The sequence below is a fragment of the Manis javanica genome, chromosome 1, assembly GCF_040802235.1.
Source record: "Manis javanica isolate MJ-LG chromosome 1, MJ_LKY, whole genome shotgun sequence".
Taxonomy (NCBI): Eukaryota; Metazoa; Chordata; class Mammalia; order Pholidota; family Manidae; genus Manis; species Manis javanica.
Window position 1 is genome coordinate 189,682,461 of NC_133156.1, and position 25,568 is coordinate 189,708,028.

General features: G+C 34.0%; 1 protein-coding gene across 15 annotated transcripts in view; it reads left to right on the top strand.

Annotated features, from left to right (window-relative positions):
• Positions 1-25,568, top strand: part of WDPCP (WD repeat containing planar cell polarity effector) — a 405,181-nt gene that overhangs the window by 233,653 nt on the left and 145,960 nt on the right. For all 15 annotated transcript variants that reach the window (XR_012121045.1, XM_036996612.2, XM_036996613.2 and 12 more), the window contains exon 14: positions 4,285-4,387. Coding sequence is in view for 14 of the 15 variants with exons in the window: in XM_036996612.2 (XP_036852507.2) it covers positions 4,285-4,387 (103 nt within the window). In the remaining variant the exon portion in view is untranslated. The remainder of the gene's footprint in view (positions 1-4,284; positions 4,388-25,568) is intronic.

A 25,568-nucleotide genomic window follows, 5' to 3' on the forward strand; every position in this document is an offset into this window, starting at 1 on the left:
TAATTATACTTATTTTCCAAGGAGTGATCCAAAGTATGACTTGAGGATGAAAATCTATTCAAGATATTTTTTAGCTTTAAATACTTTTTGTTGTAAATTTATATGTTCATACCATTAGTACATTCAAAAGTCACCTGAAAGAGAACCCCAGAAGAGTAAATTTTTTATTTTAGATCTTAGATGATACAGACAGGATATGTGTAAAATTTTAAACCTGGATCATGGCAAAAGAGTATCAGTGTTTGTTATCCTTGTTCAGTGGAAGCCAATTTAACTTAATAGTATAAATTATTATGTTAATAAAAGTTATTTTGGCAAATGGGAAATTATACAATTGTCATTGAGATGGCAGAAACCAAGTGGTTTATTCTTTTGAATATTTTTCTGGAAACTTGCTTCCAAGTTAGCAACACTTTTATAATAAAACCATCCATCAATGGGGTAACCCTGGTTGGGTGGTAGTAAAGGGTGGAATTTATTAATCGGAAACTTTTCAAATCTATTACCATCTATGTTGTCCATTTAGACTTTCTATGAGCCATTTTATTTTATATAATAAGTGTCCCAAAAAAGAGAGACTAACAAAACAAAAAGGACCATACAACTTACACTATTTCCTTGTGCCTCCCAGACATGATTCTAAACAACTAAGCCTGTGGTAACACAGTCCACTAGTACATGAGAACCCTGATGGGTAGGCATCAGGGGTAGATCCGTGTTTTATAGGACTTGAAGCTTGTACAATTTGAGGAATAGTTCTTAATAAAAATTTAAAATTTCAAGTATAAAATTAGGTACTGGAAAAAACATGTACAAGTAAGAGGCAATAAAGTTAAGCTTCATTAACTTTGTAGTAAATTCTCCTTTGCATCTGAAACAAACAGTAAATATTCCATAATTATTTGTGGAATAGTTTTAGAATAATAGTAATTTTTTTAAAGAAGTCAGGATGAATGGAAGAGCATGACTTCTAGTGGTAGTGGCCCCTTGCAATGTCATTAAAGTAGTATAATTTAACAGTACCTTATCCTGACCTATCAGGTAAAAGACATGAAAATTAAATATAAAGTTAAGTGGCTTTTATTTTCTTAACTCACTTAGAATATGACCATTTCCCAGAGGTGTACAAACACACTTAATTGTATATATCCATTTAAACTAAATTTCATAAAAACTACCTACACATTACACAATTGGGAAGTGATATAGATACTAGATATGTCTTGTGTCAGACCCTAAATTGTGAACTTTGTCAAATTAAGGGGCATGAAGTTACAAAGATATGCTCACTAGTGAATTTTGCTAAAGACTATATTCAGTTAAGTGAATAGTGAGAAGGCCCATACTGTATCAGCAAGTAAACAGATTATATCATATGTATGTTTTTAAACAGAAAGATTAAAAAATGAAAACCTTCATGTGGTATAGATATAATATCAATTTAAGACCTGATAAGATTTACCTCTTCCAATTAATGACTCCAATTCCCTGTAACAACTAAAAAATAAAGAGGATAAATCACAGAATTAAGAAAGAATGTGAGAGTAAAACACAGAAAATGTTCCAGAAATAATTTGTGGACCACAATTCTTATAACTAACCCCTACATTACTGGTAAATATAAAGTACTCACATTAGTAACTAATAAAGAAAATAGTATTTGTACTTCTTTGATTTATATGCCTGTATACAAGTGTTATATAGTCTTAATGTTAACTAGATGAAGTCTTAGATATTCTTGACTATTTGCTTTGACATAATGAATTTTAAGATCAACTTGTCAAGTTCCATGAAAAACCTTGTAAGGATTTTGATTGGAATTACATGGAATTTTAGATTATTTACCACAAGCAGGTGTGTATTTTAATCAGGTGTTCATTTATGTTGCTTGGTAATAGTTGGTAAGTCCTTCTTAAGTGTATTTCATGTATTTTGCTTATTTTCAGTAAAAAAATCACATATAAATTTTGCCAGAGGAAAAAATAGAAAAAAGCCACCTAACTTATTTTATAAGGCCAGTATAACCTTGATAGCAGTCAAGGGCTTATTAACAGTCAAGCCCAAGTCAAGTCATAGATTTTTCTTAAGAACACAGATGGAAAACTCTTAAATGAAATACTAGTGACCTGAATACAGTAGCATGTATTTTTTAATTATTACCATTTGCTCATTAAAAGATGAGCAGAAGATGAACTCAGCAAACTTCTTCTATTGTAAAGGGCTAGATTGTAAATATATGCTTGTGGGCCAAGAGACAAAACTGAGGTTATTATATAGGTGCATGTATATAATGAGAGAAAACAAATTTATATAAATATTGATGAAATTAAAAGTATAATAATTGAGTACAATTTTCATAATACAAATGTGAATAATGGAATTGTTTTGCTGGGTGGGAGGTTGATGACATTTCACTTATCTAGAGTTAAAAGTTGGTGTTCTTAGCATCAAAATCTATTGCAAATGTTGATTCATTAATGCTGATTTATGATAAGATTTTACATATTTCACCTTTGTTTTTCCTCTTACATAGTTACTGCCAAATATTGATATCGATCTATGAGTATATGGTTTTAATTGAGTATATTCACCTATTAGAAGCCATCTTTAGCATTTTATTAGCTAAAAGATGAGAATGCCTTTTAGCATGTCATTACATTGCAAATTAACCACTTAATATTAAAGTTACTTGATTGAACAGCTAAATAGACTTTGGAATATGGAAATTTCTTTTGTACTTGGATCAAGGTTGAAAAATGCTGCTGTGGATTGAAATCAGAAAGTATATTGCTGGGAATTTGTGTAAGAATGGAGATCTCACTTCTTTTTTTTAACTTTGTCAGTTCAGGAAGTGTATATAACACAGCCTGACATTATTTGCAATTTAAACAATCTTAGTTCTCATTGAAATGACTTGATCACAGTAAAAGTTTCACATTTAACTACTGTTTTGCCTTGTAGTTTTAGGTTGAAACATTTTAAAGTCTGCCTCATTAAGCTAATTCCGAAACCATTCAGAGTTAAGTAAAAGTGACTGAGCCATAGCTTTCATTTAAAAATGTAAACACAACCCATTCTTGTGTACTGTGCAAGTGGTAAGATGTATTTGGCCCATAGGATCTAAGTTTACCAACCCCTGCTCTGTGTTGTCTTATATTCCCAATAGGTGCCTGTTTCCCTCCAAACACTGCAACCAGTAAAATTATTGTTAACTTTTAAAAAACTTATCCAATTTGAAATTACATTTTTTAAATTTGCATTTATTTGAATATTACTAAAGTGAAATATCTTTTCATGATTATAGGCCATTTATATTTCTTCATTGTAAACTGGATGTTCATACTCTTTTTCTATTTTTATTGCAGTAAAATTTTCATTCTGACAATTATTTTGTGTGCCAAAAGGAGTTCTAAGTCCTTTTTAGTGGCTCTCCCTACTTTAGTATTATTTTTCACTGCTTTCTCCCACACATCCAACACTTCTTACCTATTGAAAGACCTGCCAATGCCCGACAGAACTGTTTTCTCAAGCTTCTCTACATATAATGCACATTCTCCATCACCTTTTCTCCATTTTCTCTCCTAGCATAACTCTTACTTATCCTTCAAGATTCAGATCAAAAATCAATTCCTCCTCTTTGGCTCCACAGCACTCAGTGCAAATATCTGCCAGAAAACCTAGAACACTGTTACAGAATTAATTATTGCTCACAGTGGTCTGTCTCTCTACCAAGCTCAAAGCTCTCTGAGACATGGTATTGTAATTGATCTCTATATTCAGGAACAGTGCCTAGCACTTAGTAGGCACTGATTATTTGTTGACTGAATGAGTTCAAAATAGCAGAAGTATTAATAATATTAACAGAGCAGTATGTGCCTAACACATAAATATCAGAAACAAATTTGTATAATAGTATCCCTTGTAAAAAACTTATAATAATATACAACTGGATTTTGAAAATCACTCAGACATCAAAATCTCACCACACAAAATAGCACTTAAAGTTTTTATCTTATTCCCTGACAAAATTTAGTTTCTCAAACATTTTATTTAGATACTTGTCTTTTCCCCTAAAGACTTAAAATAATTTAAATAATTGCCATTAGCTACTGCTATTATCTCTAATTCAAGAAATTTGCTTGCACTGGAAAACAAAATACAAAAAAGAATATTCATCAGCCATGTCTGTTCTGTAGTCTGAACAATAAGTTCTTTCAAAATCTCCTTTGTAACTTAACCAAGATTCATTTTGAATTAATCTTTCATTTTGCTTTATTTCCAAAGGACATCCATTACCTTGCACTAGATAAGGGTGAATTGGCACTAGCTGAAGTGGCAAGAAAACGAGCTAACGACATTGATGCAGAATCAATAACCTCGGAAGTTGGTAAGAATTAATGCTAGTTTAAGTCCTTTCTGTTTCAATCAATACTTACTTAGTATCATTTACATTTATGTTTGTAGGGCATTGTTGGTTAATGTGAATTACTTACCTTGTAAGACAGCATCTTTAAAAAAACTAATTAAGTCTGGGTAAATAGTATAATACGGATATCTAAGTTAGAGATATGTTAATTTGAAAATTGATAATAAGTGATTAATCACTATTTAGCAGAAAGTGAAGAGGAAATTGTTCATAAGATTTTTGAAGAAAAGATTTTATCATCAGTGCTATTATTAAAATTAACCAACACAGAAATTTACATAATCCTTTATTTATACAGATAGACATATCTCAAAAGATTCTCTCCTATGTCAGACAAAGTACTTCACATGGGATTTTAGGTTTGATGGGTGATTTGTTTTCACTTAGAAGCCACTATAGTCTTTTCACTGTGTAGTCTTCCAAAGGAGAGAAATGAGAAACCTAAATTGAATCTAAAGATCCATTTAAAACTTTATTAATATATAGACAAACGAGTTTTTAAAAAACCATTATAGTATCAACAAGGAGCTTTTTTTGTAAACTCAGTTTATCTAATGTGACTAAACCTCTAACTCTGACCTCTGGATATCCCAATTCCTATTCTTCCCGGTATTTCCTTTCCCAAGATTAGGCAAAAGACACTCAGAATTGCAACAGAATTTGTTTCTTTGTAGAACTCCTATGAAACAAATTTGAATAAGATTTCCACTTTGTAAGTTGCTTGGAAATATTATAGCAAGCCTCTCCACATATAGATCTTGTGCTTTGCTTTTGTAATACTATTTGCACCCATAGGTAACAATCATCAGCTTCTCTTTAATATCACCACCAGAGATCCCAGTCTTCAAGATGGTATTGAAGGACTCAAAGCCATACCACCTGGGTGGCTCTAAAACTGAATACCAAAGCTGACAATTTACTTACCAGATAATTTAGTTCTCTTTTCCCAGCCCTGAAAGAGTTCCAAACTGATCAAACCCATGAGACTACCTTCAAATCTCCAATCCTAAAATACAAGGAATACTCACTATTAATACAATATTAGATAAGAATAACTTTAGTTACCTATCACTATATGTTGTTATTTGTTAAGAATATTGCTGTGACCCTAATAATAAAAATAATAGCTAATATTATTAAATTCTTACTATGGGCCAGGAATCATTCTGAGTTATAGTTATTAACTAATCCCCACCATAACTCAGTGAGGTAGGTACAATTTATATTTGTTATGAGAAGTCACTTTTAACTAAATGATGAAGCTGGAATTATGCTGTTATATAATGGGGATACAAATATCCTCTATCCCAATCCACAGTAGGAGGTTAACTCACGGCAGATTTTATGGAAATTTTCCTGAGTTGCCATGTACTTAGCCTTTTCTACCAGTGTATCAGATCTAATGGAAACCAGCTTTGCATTTTAAAGCTACTGAAAGTTACTGGGGATTAAAAGGAATGCGGAGATTATCACAAAATTTCGGGAAAATGAAGAAACTACACTATTTGTCAAAATGGGTCCTGTGCCCTGAGTATTCTTTGATCAGGATATTGTGGCCAGCGGACAATGCCTACCCAGAGAGCTGGGTGTTCTCCTTTTGTGCTCTTCCTCATTTCTAGAAAATAGCTGTCCTTCACTGAAACTGGTTTTCTCTCCATTTCTGTCTTTTTTTCAGGGCTTACCCTTTGACCTCTATTACTATCACTTGACAAAAATGTCACTCAGTAACAATAGTAACTCTCAAGAGGTGAACATCTTAGATGAATGTTCTACCCCACTTTTGTTCCAGGAAACTGGGGTGACTCTCATTGACAATTCCATATGGCATCAGAATCTCTAGTTTCCTCATTGTAGTCTCTGCCCCGTTCTTCCTTACAGCCCACCTCATGCTGGGGAAAATTTTCTCTCAAATAGCCTCAATTTAATTCAACTCTTCTGTCTCAAGCTTTTCCCAGAGCAGAAAATAATTAAATTTTTGGCTTTTGAAGAAGTTCTTTGATGTAAGGAAGAGGACATTGTATATCATCAAGAGTATTTCAGTAGAAGTAGTTTATCTATATGGGAGAGTCTGAAAAAAGTCACACATATAGTAGCTGTCAATACAGTTAAAAGCAAGAGTTGCCAAAGGAGAAGTTGAATGATGATAATCTGAACAATTTTGTAATGTTTTATTTAAATTTTTATTGAAGTATAACATACATACAGAAAAGCACACAAATCATAAATGAATTTTCACAAAGTACACACATCCTTGTAACCAGGATCCAGATCAAGTAACATCCAGATCACCAGAACCCCAGAAGCCTTCACATACCTCCTGCAAGATACCACACCCTCAAACTAACTATCCTGACTTATAACATCATACATTAGATTTGCCTCTTTTCAGACTTTATATTTTATATATATAATTTTATATATATATAAAATTCTTTAGTATTTGGCTTTTTTTATTCAACAGTAGGAGTGTGAGAGTCTTTCATGTTATTGTACATAATCGTGACTTTCATTCTTACTGTTACATAACAGTATTCCAATATAGGAACATATTGCAATTTTATTCTACTTTTGATGGATTATTTGAGTTGTTTCAAGTTGTAGCTGCTGTAAATAGTGTTATGAATGTTCTTGTGTATGGCTTTTAGTGGACATATGTACACAGGTCTGTTGGATATGTGCTTAGAAGTAGGATTGCTGAGATACAGGATACATGCATATGTTCAAGTTTTGTAGCTACTTCCAGTTTTACCAGTTAGTTGTAACAATTTAGCTTCTCACCAGCAGTGCCCAAGAGTTAATGGTTTTTTTCATCAGGTTATACATAGTATTCTTTTTTCATTTTAGCCATTCTGTTGAGGAATACATTAATAATTTTGTATATATGAGAATATATATATATGGAGAGACTGTTTTTAGACTCTTCGTTTCATTGGTCTGTTTGTACTTGAACAAATATCTTACTGTTTTAAGCAACTCTGGCTTTAAGTCTTAATATCTGTTAATGCAAGTTGTTCAGCTTTTTTCTTCTTTAAGATGACTATAGCCATTCCTGGCCCATTACATTTCCATATGAATTTCAAAATCAGCTAGCACCTTCCCCCAAGAAAAAAAGGTGAGGAACTGAAATTCTCTTTGGAATTGCATTAAATCTATAGACCAATTTGGACACAGTTGGTTTTTTAAAAATAATGAGTTTTCTATTCCATGAATATTATGTATCCCTCCATTTATTTATTTTTTTCTCTGAGATATTCTGAAATTTCTGCTGTAATGGTCTTGCACATTAGATTTTCTTTTTCTCTACTGAAAGAATTTTAATTCAGTTATGGTACATAAATTCAATAGAATACTATACTAAAATTTAAAAGGATAAGAAAGAATGGTATATATTGATATTTGTATAGGAAAAATATATAGTCACACAAACCTACCCTAAAAATCTGGAAGGATAAACAACTTACTGTTATCAATGATTGTATCTGAGGGATGGAGATTCCTGAGGAAATTTTCATTTTCTATTTTTTATAGTTCTTAATAGGGTGATCTCACATAATGGGCAAAAATTGTATGGATATTGGGTGTATTTTATTGAGATTTAATTGCTATATTAATTTAAGGCATATAACATCATTTTTTGGTATCTATAAATAATGCAAAATGATCTCCCCAATAAGTCTACTTAACATCTATCACCACACAGCTACAATTTTTTGTGTGTGTGTGTAAAGACTCTTAAAATTAACTCTCTTAGTTACCTTCAAATTTACAATACAGTATTTTTGATATTGTATGGAACCACAAAAGACCTCAAGTAGCCAAAGCAATCAAGAAAGGAGAACAAAACTGGAGGCATCACATTTTCTGATTGCAAACTATATTGCAAAGCTATAGTAATCAAATCTGTAGACTGAATTGGCTACTTTGGACATTTTAACAATATTCTTTCAATCCATGAGCATGGTTTATCCTTGTGTTTGTGTCTTCAATTTCTTTCACCAAAGTTATGTGATTCTATACACTGAAGTGTATAGGTCTTTCATCTCTGTGGTTAAATTTATTCCTTTTTGAATCCTTTTTGATACAATTGTAAATGGGATTGTATTCTTAATTCCCCTTTCTGATAGTTTGATACTAGTGTATAGAAATGCAAGATTTTTGTATTTTGATTTTTTTATCCTCCAACTTTACTGGGTTCTTTTATTAGTTCTAACAGTTTTTGGTAGAGTCTTTAGGGTTTTCTATATTATAATATTGTGTCATCTGCAAATAGACACAGTTTTGCTTCTTCCTTTCTAAATTGGAAGTGTTTTCTTTCCTAATTGCTTTGCTGGGACCTCCAAAACTATGTCAAATCAAAGTGGCAAGAGTGGGCATCCTTGTCTTTTTCCTAATCTTAGAAGTAGAACTTTTATCTTTTCACCATTGAGAATGATGTTAGCTAGGGGCCTGTCATATATGACCTTTATTATGTTGAGGTAAGTTCCCCTATATGCAGATACCCTCTTGTTGTCTGAGACACCATTCTTTAATGATTTTTCTTCCTCACACTTTTCTAGCCATTCCTTCTCAGTTTCCTTTACTGGTTTCTCTTTATTAGACCTCTGTAAATTCACCAATGCTTGCAGCAATCTAGGGAGTATTCCAAGAAAAACAACTGAATTTCAGTAAGAAGGACAAGTTTTGTGGTGTTTTACCCTATTTCCATTGGCCCCTCCATCCAGCTCCACAGTAGCCTTGAGAATCAGCAGCTCACAACCGTGGCAAAAGATATAGCCCAGGAGAAAGTGAAGAACAGGATTGGAGATCCTTAAAATCCCCATTCCCAGAAAACTATCATTATGTGACTTTGTCTGTTGTTTCCCTGGAAGACCTCCAGTGCAAACATGTTCTTATGAGACCTGAATGGTAGCTCACGCACTGTACAAAGGCTCTTCCCCAGGGCTGTTTGTGTAAAACAATTTAGAGGCAGTTGTTTAGGGTTGTGGATGCCCGAGGAGGTAAATAACAGCTGGGGCAAATAAGCCAACTAAAAAGCTAAAAAGGAAAATCTGGGGAATGTGATGTGCACAGGGGATTTGAAAATCTTCCTAGGAATATAGATGGCCAATTATATGTGTGTACTGTGTGCATCCCCAGGACTGTATGCTTTCTCAGGAAAGATCCAAGAAGGTCCTAAATTCTCACCACTGGATGATGGAGACATTGTACAAACAGGAAATGAAGACTAAAGCTGAGTTGTAAACTGTTTTGTTGAGTTTTGAAGGGTTGCACCAACATACACACAGAACCCCCAGCAAAGACTGTGAGACTTATTGGTTCCAAGATTGGAAATTCCTATCCAATCTGTAAGTGACTACTAATGTAAATTTAAAGAGATTGCAGTAGCCACACAAAACAAAGATTATACAGACTTTATAGAATTAGCTCAGAGAAGAAACCAAAAAACAAAGAGAAAAAATCTTGGAGAAGAATGTCTGATTTCCAGGGTTGCCACCTTATATTATTTAAATGCCCAGTTTCTAATGAAGTATTATGACAAGCAACCAAACAAACATATATGGCCCATAAATAGGGAAAAAAGCAATCAGTAGAAACTGACCCTGAGGAAGATTAGATGTTGGATTTAATAAACAGACGTTAAAGCACTGAATCTTAGCACTTGATATAGATCTAAGCACAATAATAACTCAATAAATATTGTTGAATGAATGAATACATGAGAAAATGTAAAAAAAAAAAAAAAAAAGGAAAAAAGACCAGGAAAAAAATGGGAGAAAAAGGCAGCAGGCAATTACACAAGGATAAAAAGCCTTCTAAATATAGATAATCTGTATATCACAATACCAATACCACACTTTCTTCACAAAACTGTAGGAATCTTGTTGCCTAAAAAGAGATTTTTCCCCACATTGTTTTTCTTCAAAATTTTCTTAGCTATTCATTCTCTATGTTCTATACCATGTGAACTTCATTGAGAATTAACTTCTCAACTTCCATGAAAACTTCACGTGTTTTTTTTTTTAGATTTTTTTGAGTGTGCATTAATATACACTTGCAAGAAAAACATTGTGGTTACTAGATTCCCCCCATTATCAAGTCCCGACCACATACCCCATTACAGTCACTGTTCATCAGCGTAGTAAGATGCTATAGAGTCACTGCTTGTCTTCTCTGTATTATACTGCCTTCCCTGTGTCCCACCCCTACATTATACATGCTAATTGTAATGAACCCTTTTTCTCCCTTATCCCTCCCTTCCCACCCATCCTCCCCAATCTCTTTACCTTTGGTAACTGTTAGTTCATTCTTAGGTTCTGTGAGTCTGCTGCTGTTTTGTTCCTTCAGTTTTTTCTTTGTTCTTATACTCCACAGATGAGTGAAATCATTTGGTGCTTGTCTTTCTCCGCCTGGCTTATTTCACTGAGCATAATACCCTCTAGCTCCATCCATGTTGTTGCAAATGGTAGGATTTGTTTTCTTCTTATGGCTGAATAATATTCCATTGTGTATATGTACCACATCTTCTTTATCCATTCATCTACTGATGGACACTTAGGTTGTTTCCATTTCTTGGCTATTGTAAATAGTGCTGCAATAAACATAGGGGTGCATATGTCTTTTGGAAACTGGGCTCCTGAATTCTAGGGTAACTTCCTAGGAGTGGAATTCCTGGGGAAAAATGGTATTTCTATTTTAACTTTTTGAGGAACCTCCATATTGCTTTCCACAATAGTTGAACTATTTTACATTCCCACCAGCAGTGTAGGAGGGTTCCCCTTTCTCCACATCCTAGCCAACATTTGTTATTTGTCTTTTAGATGGTGGCCATCCTAACTGGTGTGAGGTAATATCTCACTGAGGTTTTAATTTTCATTTATCTGATGATTAGGGATGTGGAGCATCTTTCCATGTGCCTGTTAGCCATCTGAATTTCTTCTTTGGAAAAGTGTCTGTTCAGCTCCTCTTCCCATTTTTAAATTAGATTATTTCCTTTCTGTTTGCTGAGGTGTGTGAGCTCTTTGTATAATTTGGATGTCAACCCCTTATCGGATATGTCATTTATGAATATATTCTCCCCTACTGTAGGATGTCTTTTTGTTCTACAGATGGTGTCCTTTGCTGTACAGAAGGTTTTTAGTTTGATGTTGTTCCACTTGTCCATTTTTGCTTTTGTTTCCATTGCCCAGGAAGATATGTTCTTGAAGAAGTTGCTCATGTTTATGTCCAAAAAAATTTGCGTCTGTTTTTTTCTAAGAGTTTTATGGTTTCATGACTTACATTCAGGTCTTTGATCCATTTTGAGTATACTTTTCTGTATGGGGTTAGACAGTAATCCAGTTTCATTCTCTTACATGTAGCTGTCCAGTTTTGCCAACACCATCTGTTGAAGAGGCTGTCATTTCCCCATTGTATATCCATGGCTCCTTTACTGTATATTGATTGACCATATATGCTTAGGTTTATATCTGGGCTCTCTAGTCTGTTCCATTGGTTTATGGCTCTGTTCTTGTGCCAGTACCAAATTGTCTTGATTACTGTAGCTTTGTAATAGAGCTTGAATTTAGGGAGCATAATTCCCCCTGCTTTCTTCTTCCATTGCTTTGAATATTTGGGGTCTTCTGTGTTTCCATATGAATTTTAGAACAATTTGCTCTAGTTCATTGAAGAATGCTGTAGGTATTTTGATGCAGATTGCATTGAATCTGTAGATGCTTTAGGCAGAATGGCCATTTTGACAATATTAATTCTTCCTATTCATGAGCACAGGATATGTTTCCATTTATTGGTTTCTTCTTTAATTTCTCTCATGAGTGTCTTGTAGTTTTCAGGGTATAGGTCTTTCACTTCCTTGGTTAGGTTTATTCCTAGGTATTTTATTCTTTTTGATACAATTGCAACTGGAATTTTCCTGATTTCTCTTTCTGCTAGTTCATCATTAGTGTATAGGAAAGCAACAGATTTATGTGGATTAATTTTGTATCCTGCAACTTTGCTAAATTCAGATATTAGATCTACTAGTTTTGGAGTCGATTCTTTAGGGTTTTTTATGTACAATATGTCATCAGCAAACAGGGACAGTTTGACTTCTTCCTTGCCAATCTAGATGCCTTTTATTTATTTGTGTTGTCTCACTGCTGTGGCTAGGACCTCCAGAACTATGTTGAATAAAAGCAGAGAGAGTGGGCATCCTTGTCTTTGTCCTGATCTTAAAAGAAAAGCTTTCAGCCTCTCACTGTTAAGTATAATGTTGGCTGTGGGTTTGTCATATATGGCCTTTATTATGTTGAGGTACTTGCCCTGTATACCCATTTTGTTGGGAGTTTTTATCATGAATGGATGTTGAATTTTGTGGAATGACTTTTCAGCATCTGTGGAGATGATCATGTGGTTTTTGTCCTTTTTGTTGATGTGGTGGATGATGTTGATGAATTTTCGAATGTTGTAACATACTTGCATCCCTGGGAAAAATACCACTTGTTCATGATGGATGATCATTTTGATGTACTTTTGAATTCAGTTTGCTAATATTTTGTTGAGTATTTTTGCATCAATGTTCATCAGGGCTATTGGTCTGTAATTTAATTTTTTTGTGGTGTCTTTGCCTGGTTTTGGTATTAGAGTGATGTTGGCCTCTTAGAGTGAGTTTGGGAGCATTCCCTCCTCTTCCAACTTTAGGAAAACTTTAAGGAGGATAGGTATTAAGACTTCACTAAATGTTTGATAAAATTCAGCAGTGAAACCATCTGGTCAGGGTGGTTTGTTCTTAGGTAATTTTTTGATTACTAATTCAATTTCTTTGCTGGTAATTGGTCTATTCAGATTTTCTGTTTCTTCCTAGGTCAGCCTTGGGAGGTTGTATTTTCCTAGAAAGTTGTCCATTTCTTCTAGGTTATCCAGTTTGTTAGCATATAATATTTCATAGTATTCTCTCATAATTCTTTGTATTTCTGTGGTGTCTATAGTGATTTTTCCTTTCTCATGTCTGATTCTCTTTATGTGTGTAGACTCTCTTTTTTTCTTGATAAGTCTGGCTAGGGGTTTATCTATTTTGTTTATTTTCTTAAAGAACCATCTGCTTTCATTGATTCTTTCTATTGTTTTCTTCTTCTCAATTTTATTTATTTCTGCTTTAATCTTTATTATGTCCCTCCTTCTACTAACCTTGGGCCTCATTTGTTCTTCCTTTTCTAGTTTCATTAATTGTGAGTTTAGACTGTTCATATGGGACTGTTCTTCTTTCCTAAGGTAGGCCTGTATTGCAGTATGCTTCCCGCTTAGCACGGCCTTTGCTGCATCCCACAGATTTTGTGGTGTTGAATTATTGTTGTCATTTGTCTGAATATATTGCTTGACCTCTGTTTTTATTTGGTTATTCATCTATTGATTATTTAGGAGCATGTTATTAAGCCTCCATATGTTTGTGGGTTTTTTCATTTTCTTTATGTACTTTATTTCTAGTTTCATACCTTCTTGATCTGAGAAGCTCATTGGTACAATTTCAGTCTTTTTGAATTTACCGAGGCTCTATTTGTGGCCTAGTATGTGAGTGTTCTTGAAAATGTTCCATGTGCACTGAAGAATAATGTGTATCCTGTTGCTTTGGATCGATTGTTCTGCAAATATCCGTTATGTCCATCTGTTCTGATACATTGTTCAGTTCCTCTGCCTCTTTAGTTATTTTCTGTTTGGTTGATCTGTCCTTTGGAGTGAGTTGTGTGTTGAAGTTTCCTAAAATGAATGCATTGCATTCTATTTCCTCCTTTAGTTCTGTTAGTATTTGTTTCACATATGTTGGTGATCCTGTGTTGGGTACATAGATATTTATAATGGTTATATCCTCTTGTTGGATTGACCCCTTTGTCATTATGTAATATGCTTCTTTGTCTCTTGTGAGTTTCTTTGTTTTGAAGTCTATTTTGTCTGATACAAGTACTGCAACACCTGCTTTTTTCTCCCTGTTGTTTGTATGAAATGTCTTTTTCCATCCCTTGACTTTTCGTCTGTGCATGTCTTTGGGTTTGAGATGAGTCTCTTGTAAGCAGTGTATAGATGGGTCTTGTTTTTTTTTATCCATTTAGTGACTCTATGTCTTTTGATTGGTGCATTCAGACCATTTACATTTAGGGTGATTATTGATAGGTATGTACTTATTGCCATTGCAGACTTTAGATTCGTGGTTACCAAAGGTTCAAGGGTAATTCCCTTACTATTTAACAGTCTAATTTAACTCACTTAGTATGCTCTTACAAACACAACCTAAAGGTTCTTTTTTTTTCCTCCTCCTTTTTCCTCCTCCTCCATTCTTTGTATGTTATGAGTCATATTCTGTACTCTTTTTCTACTCCTTGGATGACATCTATTTACCCTTAGGAATACTTCCATCTATAGGAGTCCCTTCAAAATGCACTGTAGCAGTGATTTCTGGGAGGTAAATTCTCTCATCTGTTGCTTATCTGAAAATTGTTTAATCCCTCCTTCAAATTTCAATGATAACCTTGCTGGTTAGAGTATTCTTGGTTCAAGGCCCTTCTGCTTCATTACATAAAATATATCATTCCACTTCCTTCTGACCTGTTAGGTTTCTGTTGAGAAATCTGTTGATAGCCTGGTGGGTTTTCCTTTGTATGTGATCTTTTCCCTCTCTCTAGCTGCTTTTCAAAGTCTGTGTTTATCCTTGATCTTTGCTATTTTAATTATTATATGCCTTGATGTTGTCTTCCTTGGGTGCCTTGTGTTGGGAGATATGTTCACCTCCATGGCTTGGGAGACTATCTCATTCCCCAGATAGGGTGAGTTTTCAGCAAGTACCTCCTCCATGACACTTTCTATCCCTTTTTCTCTCTCTTCTTTTGGTACACCTGAAGTCGAATATTGTTCCGTTTGGATTGGTCACACAGTTCTCTCAATATTCCTTCATTCTTAGAGATTCTTTTTTCTCTCTGTGTCTCAGCTTCTTTGTATTTCTCTTTTCTAATTTCTATTCCATTTACCACCTCTTCTACTACATCTAATCTACTTTTAAATCCCTACATTGTATGTTTCATTTCAGATATGGAATTTCTTAATGATTGAATCCCCATCTTAAATTCATTTCTGAGTCCTTGAATATTTTTCTGTACCTGCATAATCATGTTTATGATTTTTATTTTGAATTCTCTTTCAGGAAGATTGGTGAATTCAGTTTCATTTGACCCTTTTTCTGGGGTTTGTGAGAATTTTGTCTGAACTAGGTTCTTTTGACATTTCATATTTATATGTGGGTCCTTCTGGTGCCCAGAAGCTCCAGTCTCTGTAGTTGCTCAGCCACTAGAGTGAGGTTGTGGATTGTATGGGAGCAGAGATGGTGCCTGGGGGGAAGAAAGATCTGTTTCCTGATTCCTGTGTGTGGTGCCTGTCTCCAGTATCAGAGCCAGGCGACCGAGCACACAGGTGTAAACTTCTGTGCTTGGTGTCTCTAGCTGTTGTAGGTGGGGCCTCCCTCTGGCTGGCCTGACACCAGTGCAGTGACTGCTGATTTTTGAGCCAGTGCTGTCAGGCCAGGAGGAAAGCTCGGCAGTCTGCGTGTCACTGTCGGTAGCCTGGGGGCTGAGCAGCCAGTCAGGGAAAGGAGCGCCTAAAGCTCCTCAAAGTTCCCAACCTGCTGGGCAGAACATGCTCAGACAACCTTGTCCACCTATCCCTTCTCCCGTGCAGCAAGCTCCATGCAAACCCCACCCCTTCAGCAGCCCTCTTGCTGCTAGGAAGCCTCTCAGACCACCGCCTTTCTACTTTTTGTCCCAGAGCAGCCGGATGTGGATCCCATCCCCTACAAAATGCCAGAATCTCAGTCAGTCAAGCACTACACCTGTCCCAGCTTCCCAATGTCCAGAGCACCACACAATGTAGGTTTCTGCTCACAAAGCAGACCTCCAGGGCTAGGTGTTCAGCAGTCTCAGGCCTCCACTCCCTCTGCCCTCCATTTCTCTTCCTCCCCCGGGTGAGCTGGAGTGGGGGAAGGGCTTGCATCCCACCAGATCAAGGCTTTTGTACATTATCCTGTTTCATAAGGTCTGCTCTGTTCATGAGGTCTGTATATAGTCTGGTTCAGCGTTCTTTCCTGTTGCTGTTTCAGGGTTAGTTGCATTAATTAACTATATTTTCATACCATTTGTGGTTTGGGGATGAGTTCTCTGTCTGACCTCTCATGCTGCCATCTTGAATCCAGTAGTTTCTTTTTTGATTTTTTTACTTTAATGATATAATTGACATTATATAAGTTTAAGATGTGTTTGTTTTTGATATTTATTGCAGTATGATTAGTGTTAATTAACTACAGTTAGTGCCTATACATTTCACATAATTACCATTTCTTTTTTGTAGTTAGAGTATTTAAAATGTACTCTCTTCACAATTTTTAATAAAACAATACAATACTGTTAACTATATTCACAATGTTTTGCATTAGATCCCCTGAAGTTAGTCATCTTATAATAGGAAATTTTTACCTTTGACTGACATCTTTCAATCTCCCCACAGCCTGCTCCTGATAGCCACCATTCTCTTTTCTTTTTCTAAATGTTTGGCTTTTTAGGATACCACATACAAGTGATATAGTATTGTCTTTCTCTGTCTGACCTATTTCACTTAGTATAACAGTGTCAAGGTCCATTCATGTGGTTACAAATGGCAGTATTTACTTCCTCTCATGACTGAACAATATTCCAATATGTGTGAGTACGTGGTTCCTATGTCTTGGTTATTGTGAATAAATCTGTAAACATGTGAACATGGGGGTGCCGATGTCTTTTCAATACCTTTTTCATTTCTTTTGAATTTCTATCCAGAAGTGAGATTGCTGGATCATATGGTAGTTCTATTTTATAAACTTTTGAGGGACCTGCATACTGTTTTTTCCATACTCAATGTACCAATTTACATTCTCACCAACAGGCTTCCCTTTTCTCCACATCTTTACCAGCACTTATTATCTCTTCTCTTTTTGATGATAACCATTCTAATTGGTGTTATGTAATATCTCATTTTGGTTTTGATTTGCATTTCCATGATGATTAATGATGTTGAGTACTTTTCAACAACTTATTGGCCAATTGTATGTCTTCTTTGGAAAAAAGTCTATTAGGTCTTTTGTTAATTTTTATATAAATTTTCTTTTTTGTTTTTGAGTTTATGAATCACATATATTTTGGTTATTAACCCCTTATCAGATATATGGTTTGCAAATCATTTCTCCCATTTCATAAATTGCCTTTTTCTTTTTTTATTTTAGCTGTGTAGAAGCTTTTTAGTTTGATATAGTCTCATTTATTTTTTGCCTTTGTGTTTTTTGGTGTCATTTCAAAAAAATTGACAAGGCTAATATCAAAGAGCTTTTTTCTGTTACCTTATAGGAGTTTTATGGTTTTATGTCTTATGTTTAAGTCTTTAATCCTTTTTCAGTAAATTTTTGTGAGTAATGTAAAACATCCAATTTCACTTTTCTGCATGTCAGCCATTCAGTTTTCCCACCATCATTTATTAAAGGGACTCTCCTTTTCCCATCGAGTATTCTTGGCTCTCTTGTCAAGTATTAGTAGTTGTATATTCGTGGGTTTACTTCTGGGCTCTCTAATGTTCCATTGGGCTATGTGTGTATTTTTATGCCATTACCATACTGTCTTATCACTTTGTTCTTCCTTCTCGGGATTGCTTTGACTATTCAAGGATTTTTGTGGTTCCATACAGATTTCAGGATTGTTTTTTCTATTTATGTGAAATATACCACTGGAATTTTGATAGGGATTGCACTGAATCTATATATACCTTTGGGTCATATGGACATTTTTAACAATACTCTTCCAATCCATGAACACATTATCTTTCCATTTAGTTGTATCATCTTCAATTTCTTTCATCAAAGTCTTGTGGTTTCTAGTGTGTAGATCTTTCACCTCCTTAGTTAAATTTATTCTGAGATATTTTATTCTTTTTGATGTAACTGTAAATGAAATTTTTTTCATTTCTGATATTTGTTACCCATGTATAGAAACTGATTTTTATATATTGACTTTGTATCCTCCAACTTTATTGAATTCTTTCATTAGTTCTAATGTTTTTTGGTGGAGTATTTAGAGTTTTCTACATATGCCATCTGCAAAAGGAGGCAGTTTTTACTTCTTCGTTTCTGATTTAAATATATTTTAATTCTTTTTCTTGCCTAATTGCTCTGGCTAGAATCTCCAATATCATCAAATCAGAGTGACCAGGATTAAATGCACTTCCTTGGTGTGGCACTAGTGGTGGTATAATGCCAGTAAGTGTTATAGGTCTGGAACAATCTAGGCTGTTATAACAAGAGACCACAATGACTCAACAAATAATTTTATTTTATTTCTTTCTCATATCACAATCTGTGGAGGTGTTTTAGGACTCATAAGGGAGGCTGCACTTATGGCTGTCTACAGATTTGCATATTAAGAAATTCTTCTAAATGTATTTCATTGCCAAATATACATATCATATATGATCTTTCACATACTATGCTCTAAAAAGGATGTAGCTTTACAAATTGCCATCTCCTTTTAAATCATATGCTAAAATTATGATATAAAAGCTTATTTGTGCTTAATGGAGAACTTTAGAGATTGCAGTATTGAAAACAGCTTAAAGATGATAAAGATTACTCATTATGTTATCACCCAAAGATATTTTACACCATTAGTTTATTTATTTCCTTTCTACTATGCATATATTTAAAAGAATTTAAATCATTTTTCTTCCTTTTTGTTACCCAATAGTATGTTGTGACTACAGTCCCATGTTATTAGAAATCATTCAAAAGCCCGATTTTAAGTAAGTTTTCTTCCTTTTTGGTTTTACTGTAAAATCATGGTACCATTGTAAAAATGTATGAAAATTACATACACTAGATGATACATGTATGAAAGTAAAAATTTGCTTTTATACTTAACATATCTAATTGTCAGTATAAAATTACCCTAAAAATAAGCCACAAAAACGTTTTTAATTCTACAGATAAAAGTTGTGGTTAACTGTTTACCTATATTATGCTTGATAAGTAGACTACATTATCCTGCTTGAGTTTGGAGATACATTCATGCCTACTTTTGGCTCCCCTTCACCTGTCGTCTTTTCATTGTGTCATGAAGTTAGTTTTGATCTATACCTTCCTACTTCTAGGCATCTTTGCCTGAAGACATAATCCTAAATCCTTCCTACTTAAAAGGACATCAAAGACTAACTGCTTTGCTTAGCCTCAGAGGTCTATACAAGACTTGTGTAACTTAAAAGAGGTTATAGTTTTCAGTAAAGTTCCTAAGAATGCATGATTATCCAACCTTTGTTCCTTTCTTTGTGGTGACATAATGTTGTCAGTTACAGAATGTGACATATTAAATAATGTAATAAAGAATTGTAAACAATTCTTAACCTTAAATATAGATTTTTCCCTAGATTAGGTATTTATTTTCAGCTCAAACTTTTCCATCATTTAAATGGTTAACATATTTTTGAACTCTGAAATACTGGATCACTATATTATGAAACAAGGTGTCATGTTTTCAGAGCTCACCTACTCATATATTGACAGTTACTTCACAAAAGATAATACAAGTCTTTTCTTGTGGAGAAAGGTGCAAACATTAAACTATTTGGGCTTTAGCCTTTTCTTTTCTTCTTTTCAGAAAGGAGTCACTGTCTTAAACCTAATTTACTTGTTAGTCAGAACAGTAAATTGTGCTAGTCTAGGACAGACTATTGCCAATTATATTTTCTGCAAGTAAATAATGGAGAATTTTGCTTGAAGATTAGTAATATTTAAAAGTAACTAATGAAACCATGAAGTTAATAAATAGAATATGTGCTAACTTGGCTAGAATGGAGTACAAGAAAATACCTTCTATCATTAATCTCTAAATATGGATAGACAAACAGGTTCATGCAGTAATATGCTACAAACTTTAAGAATATTAAGGTGGTTGGAAAACTGAGTCAAGACTAACCAACTGACACTGGAAAAAAAAACTTTTTTAGGTCTCAGTTTGCTCATTTATGAAATAAGAAGATAGACCAGAAAAGCCTAAGTCTTTTTCAGCACTAAAGTTCTATACATACAACTACATAAGACTGGATTGAACCCAAACTAAGGTACCACAAAATTCTAGAAAACATACGATTCTGTAGGGAAAAAAAATAATTTATTTGTATCTACCTAATAGTACAAACCAATTTTGAAAAAAATAAGTTTGAATATTCTCTCAGAGGAGTTGATTTATTCAAAGGTACTTCTGAATTAAATCCTCTTAAACAGTGCTTTTTAAAGACGTACTTTATAACTGAAATATATTTTAGCAAAAAGTATAACAGAATTGTGCCCAGAGAAGATAACACAGAAACTGAAGAATTTCTAAATAAGCCGAATTATTTCACATATATTATCTGACAAAAATCATAAAATTACTGAATTTAAAGCTGAATTTGGACCTCTTGAAGATACTTTACATGTGTAAAATTCTTTATGTAATGTAATTCTGAAGGTAATCTTCCTATATCCTTAATATCTCTCCAGGAAATTTGTTCACAAAAATATTTGTTATAAAGTTCATCTAGAAAGTTTATGAGTTAAAATCATGCATCTGCTTTATTGAATTAAGTATTACTTTTACCTGTTCTTAGCCATTTTACAGTTTACAAAATAGCTTCATATAACCATTAATCTATATTCTCAAGGGGAATCAAGGAAAAATCAGGGTTGGTATAGTCACATTCCAAAGTCTTAAAGAAAATTAAATGCTCTACGTTCTCAGATCTTATCATCATTTAATTGCTGTGGGATAGAATATAATTTAAAACTGATCTATTTCAGCTCCCACCACTATATACATAACCTTTCAAGAAATATAGATGGCAGGGACTGAAAGTATTCCACTGATACACTAGGGCTGCTTCTGTAGCCTTGCAAGTGCCCACTGAGGGCATCTCTTCCCAACTCCAAGTTCAGTGACATTGTACTGGTAGCTTGAAATTGGCTACAGAAGAAGTAGTATTTATATCACAGATATAAGCATATTGGTTGCTTTTGTTTTACTTTGGGTTTTGAAGAGCTGGTTGTTAAATCACTTAACAGCACATCACTAAGGTAATCCCAGGTACAGTTCCTGAAGGCCAAGTCTCCACATAGCAAAAACCAATAACTGTTCCTGATTCTGCAACTACCAGAACTGAATTTTTTCAATTCACTTATCTTTCTCCAGCTTCCAGTACTTTAATTGGAAAGATAAAGGAGGGAGTATAATCCATATCATATATAATTAATTGCATGTCATTGAACCTGTATAGCAGTGCTGTCCAATAGAAATACAGTGCAAGTCACATAACTCAATTTTCTAACTACAACTTAAAGTACATCTCAAAATTGGATGTTAAATTTTTACTGGAAATACATCATCTGTATTTGAAGAATTAGTTTCAGGTACCCAAGTCGGTCCTTACTTTCTTAAAATTTTCACAATTAACAAAGTATCCATTTTTAAATTTAAATTATTTAAAAGTAAATAATACATAGCAAGTTCCTCAGCCATAGTAGCCACGTTTCAGGAGCTCAATAGCCACACTTAAAAGTGGTTATTATATTGAACAATGTAGCTCTATGGCGTCAGTACTTCAGGAGTTTCCCAGAAGCTTGGGCCATATTCTGTGCCAGCTTCAAGTGTGGAATCGAATGAATTATTTCACTTTTTAGTGCCTCAATTTTCTGAGTTATAACCTTAGCAGAATAATGGGTTAATATGGTAACTACAGTTGACCCTTAAACAACAAGGGATTAGGGACCATCCCCTTGCAGCTGAAAATCCAAGTCTAACCTTTTATTCCCCAAAAACTTAACTACTAATAGCATACTGTTGACTGGAAGCCTTACTGATAACATAAAGTCATTTAACACATTTTGTGTATGTTTACATAATGTATTTTAAAATAAAGCAAGCTAGGGAAAAAATGTTAGGCAAATCACAAGTAAGAGAAAATATATTTACAGCACTGTACAATATTTGTTGAAAAAAATCACATATAAGTGGACCCATGCAGTTCAAACCCATGTTGTTCAAGGGTGAGATATAATTAATAATAGAAATATTAATGATTGCTGAAATCATGAAATCACATGATGTAACAGCTGCCATTTTGGGCATGTCATGTTTATTTCAACAAGTAACAAGCAATAGCTGCAATGTGAAGAAGAGCTTAAACTTGTTAGGTGACAGTAGAAATAAATTCTAAGCATTTATAGAGTGCTTTTCATCTTTAAAGGACTTCAAAAACTGTAATTAATCTGATAATATAATAATACATTGTTCCTGTTAGAAGTGAATTCCTGAGTCCAGATGGCCTTTCTGCTCAATAAAAACCATCAATATGCTTGTGAAACACTCTATACTATAATGAGCATAAATCTAAATGTTAATATCTTATTCCTTAGTTATGAACAAGACAATAGTTGCATATGAAGTGCTTTTCTGGACCTGAGTACCATAATAAAGTAACCTCAATAGAGAAAAATAGTGCTCCTATAATGTTCATCACTTGTGTATTGTCTGCAAAACCAATAAAAAAAGTCAAGTACAGCTTTCATGATTATATAAGATAGATATTTAAATCCCATTTTTATGGTACTTAATCTCTATACTGCCATTAGAACCATAATACCATCTATTTTTACAGGCTTTACAGTTTTTAAAGTGTTTACCTGCATCATTTTATTATCTCATCAACCGTAAAAGATAAACAGGCCAGTTGCTGTTAGGACAGTTTTTTGAATGAAATTCAGAAAGACTGAGTGACTTACACAAAACTACATAGTGATCAATGCTGGAGCCAGAATCCAAGTCTTATGATTTTAGCTACCATTTATCAAGAGCTTACTGTATATTGGAGAATATGTTGAACATTATACATGACCTCATTTAATGGTCACAACAATCTCACAGATGAAGAGAGTGTATGCAGAAACATTGTTACACATAGGTCCTTTTTTCTCCCAAAGTATATTTTCTTCTCTACTATAGTTAATCTAAAAATGGAGTATTGTCAGTATAAGAGAATAAAGGAACCAATATTCATTTAACATAAAATAACTACAATTTGCTAACACATGTTATTTGCCAGGCATAGTGCTAAGCTCTGCCGTTACTATGGTGTATCATATTTACCACAATCAATTAAGACTTTAAGTATTAGTTTTCCCATTTATAAATAAGGATACAGAGACTCAAAGTGTCAGAGACAGAATTTAAAATCATTCCTGTTTGAATCCAAATCTCTTACTCTGAACCACTTTGCTATTCTACTTTTTTATTTCAAGTCCACTGCTATTTTCTATATTCCTTGCTGCCTAACGTTGCCTGTTACTTATTTTTTTAGTTATTTTTATTTTCAGACTGGGAGTGGGGGATTGGCATAAAAAAAGTTAGCAAGAAAGATTTTTGTCATCTTTGTGTACCATATTATACTGAGAGTACCAAAAATGAGTACTTATACCATTTTCATAGCATAGTGCAGAAAAGTAGCTTTTTTTTAAAAATGAAACTGTCATTAATAATTTGCAGTCACAATATATGTAGGTCACTGGGACGGTAGTACAGCACAGAGAATACAATGAGGGTTCAACAATCCCCATGATCAACTTGCATTGTGATTGCAAATTATTGTGCCCCTTTATCCCCCCCCACCCCACACACCCATCCCAACCCTTTCCCCTCGGTAACCACTAGTCATTTCTCCGTGTCTATGAGTACTGCTGTTTTGTTTTCTATTTTGCTTAGTTTTTATATTCCGCAAATAAATGAAAGCATATGGTATTTTATATGATTATTGTCTTTATCCACGTGGATTATTTCTCTCAGCATAATACCCTTTAGATACATCCCTGACAGGATTTCCTTTCCTTTCCTGCTGAATAATATTCCATTGTGTATATGTACCACATCTTCTTTATCCATTCATCTATTGATGTACACTTAGGTTGCATCTGTATCTTAGCTATTGCAAATAGTGCAGCAATAAACATAGGGGTAGATATATCTTTTCAAATCAGGGATTTTGTTTTCTTTGGGTAAATTTCAAGAAGTGGAATTACTGAGCCAAATGGTATTTCTATTTTTAGTTTTTTGAGGAACCTCCATACTGCTTTCCACAGCAGTTGCACCAACTGACATTCCCACCAACAGTTTACGAGGGTTCCCCTTTCTCTGCACCCTCACCAGCATTTGTTGTTTCTTTATCTTTTGGTTGGTGGCGATTCTAACTGGTGTGAGGATTTTGATTTACATTTTCCTGATGATTAGTGATGTGGAGCATCTTTTTATGTGCCTGTTGGCCATTTGTATTTCTTCTTTGGAGAAATGTGTGTTTAGATCCCCTGCCCATTTTTTAATCGGGTTATTTATTTCTGAGTGTTGAGGCATATGAGTTCTTCATATATTTTGGAATGTTAATCCCTTATCAGATGAGTCATTTACAAATATATTCTCCCATACTGTAGGATGCCTTTTTGTTCTGCTTATGGTGTCCTTTGCTGTACAGAAGCCTTTTAGTTTAATATAGTCCCACTTGCTCATTTTTTATTTTGTTTCCCTTGCAAGCTTTAAACACTATGTCATAAATCTCTATAACATTTCTAAATGGTAAGCTGGCAGTTGTGGAACTGAACTTCTTTACCTTAGACCTGCCGTTAGAACCATAATACCATCTACTTTTACTGGCTTTCCAGTTTTCAGAATGTAACAGATCCTTCACTTATTAAATGGTAAACTTTTGCAGTTCCTCCAGAACTAAAGGAAGTTGATTTGTCCATTCAGTAGGTATTTTGAATTAAAACTATGTTTAAAATAACAAAATATGAGATAGAAGACTAAGCATTGTTTAATCAATTTGCTTAATATAGCTCAATACTTTACATTAATGGAGACCACCGAGTGTATTTGAAGAGTGGCTACTTTTCCTGTCAGAAAACTTATTTTTTCACACTACATGAACATCCTTATGAATTTCTTCATGTTGTGGTTGTAAAAGGAAATAAAAGTGTTTAAATTTCCATAATGCTTTTTCATAACAAATAGTATGTTAATGTAAGCATCATAAATCCTTCCAA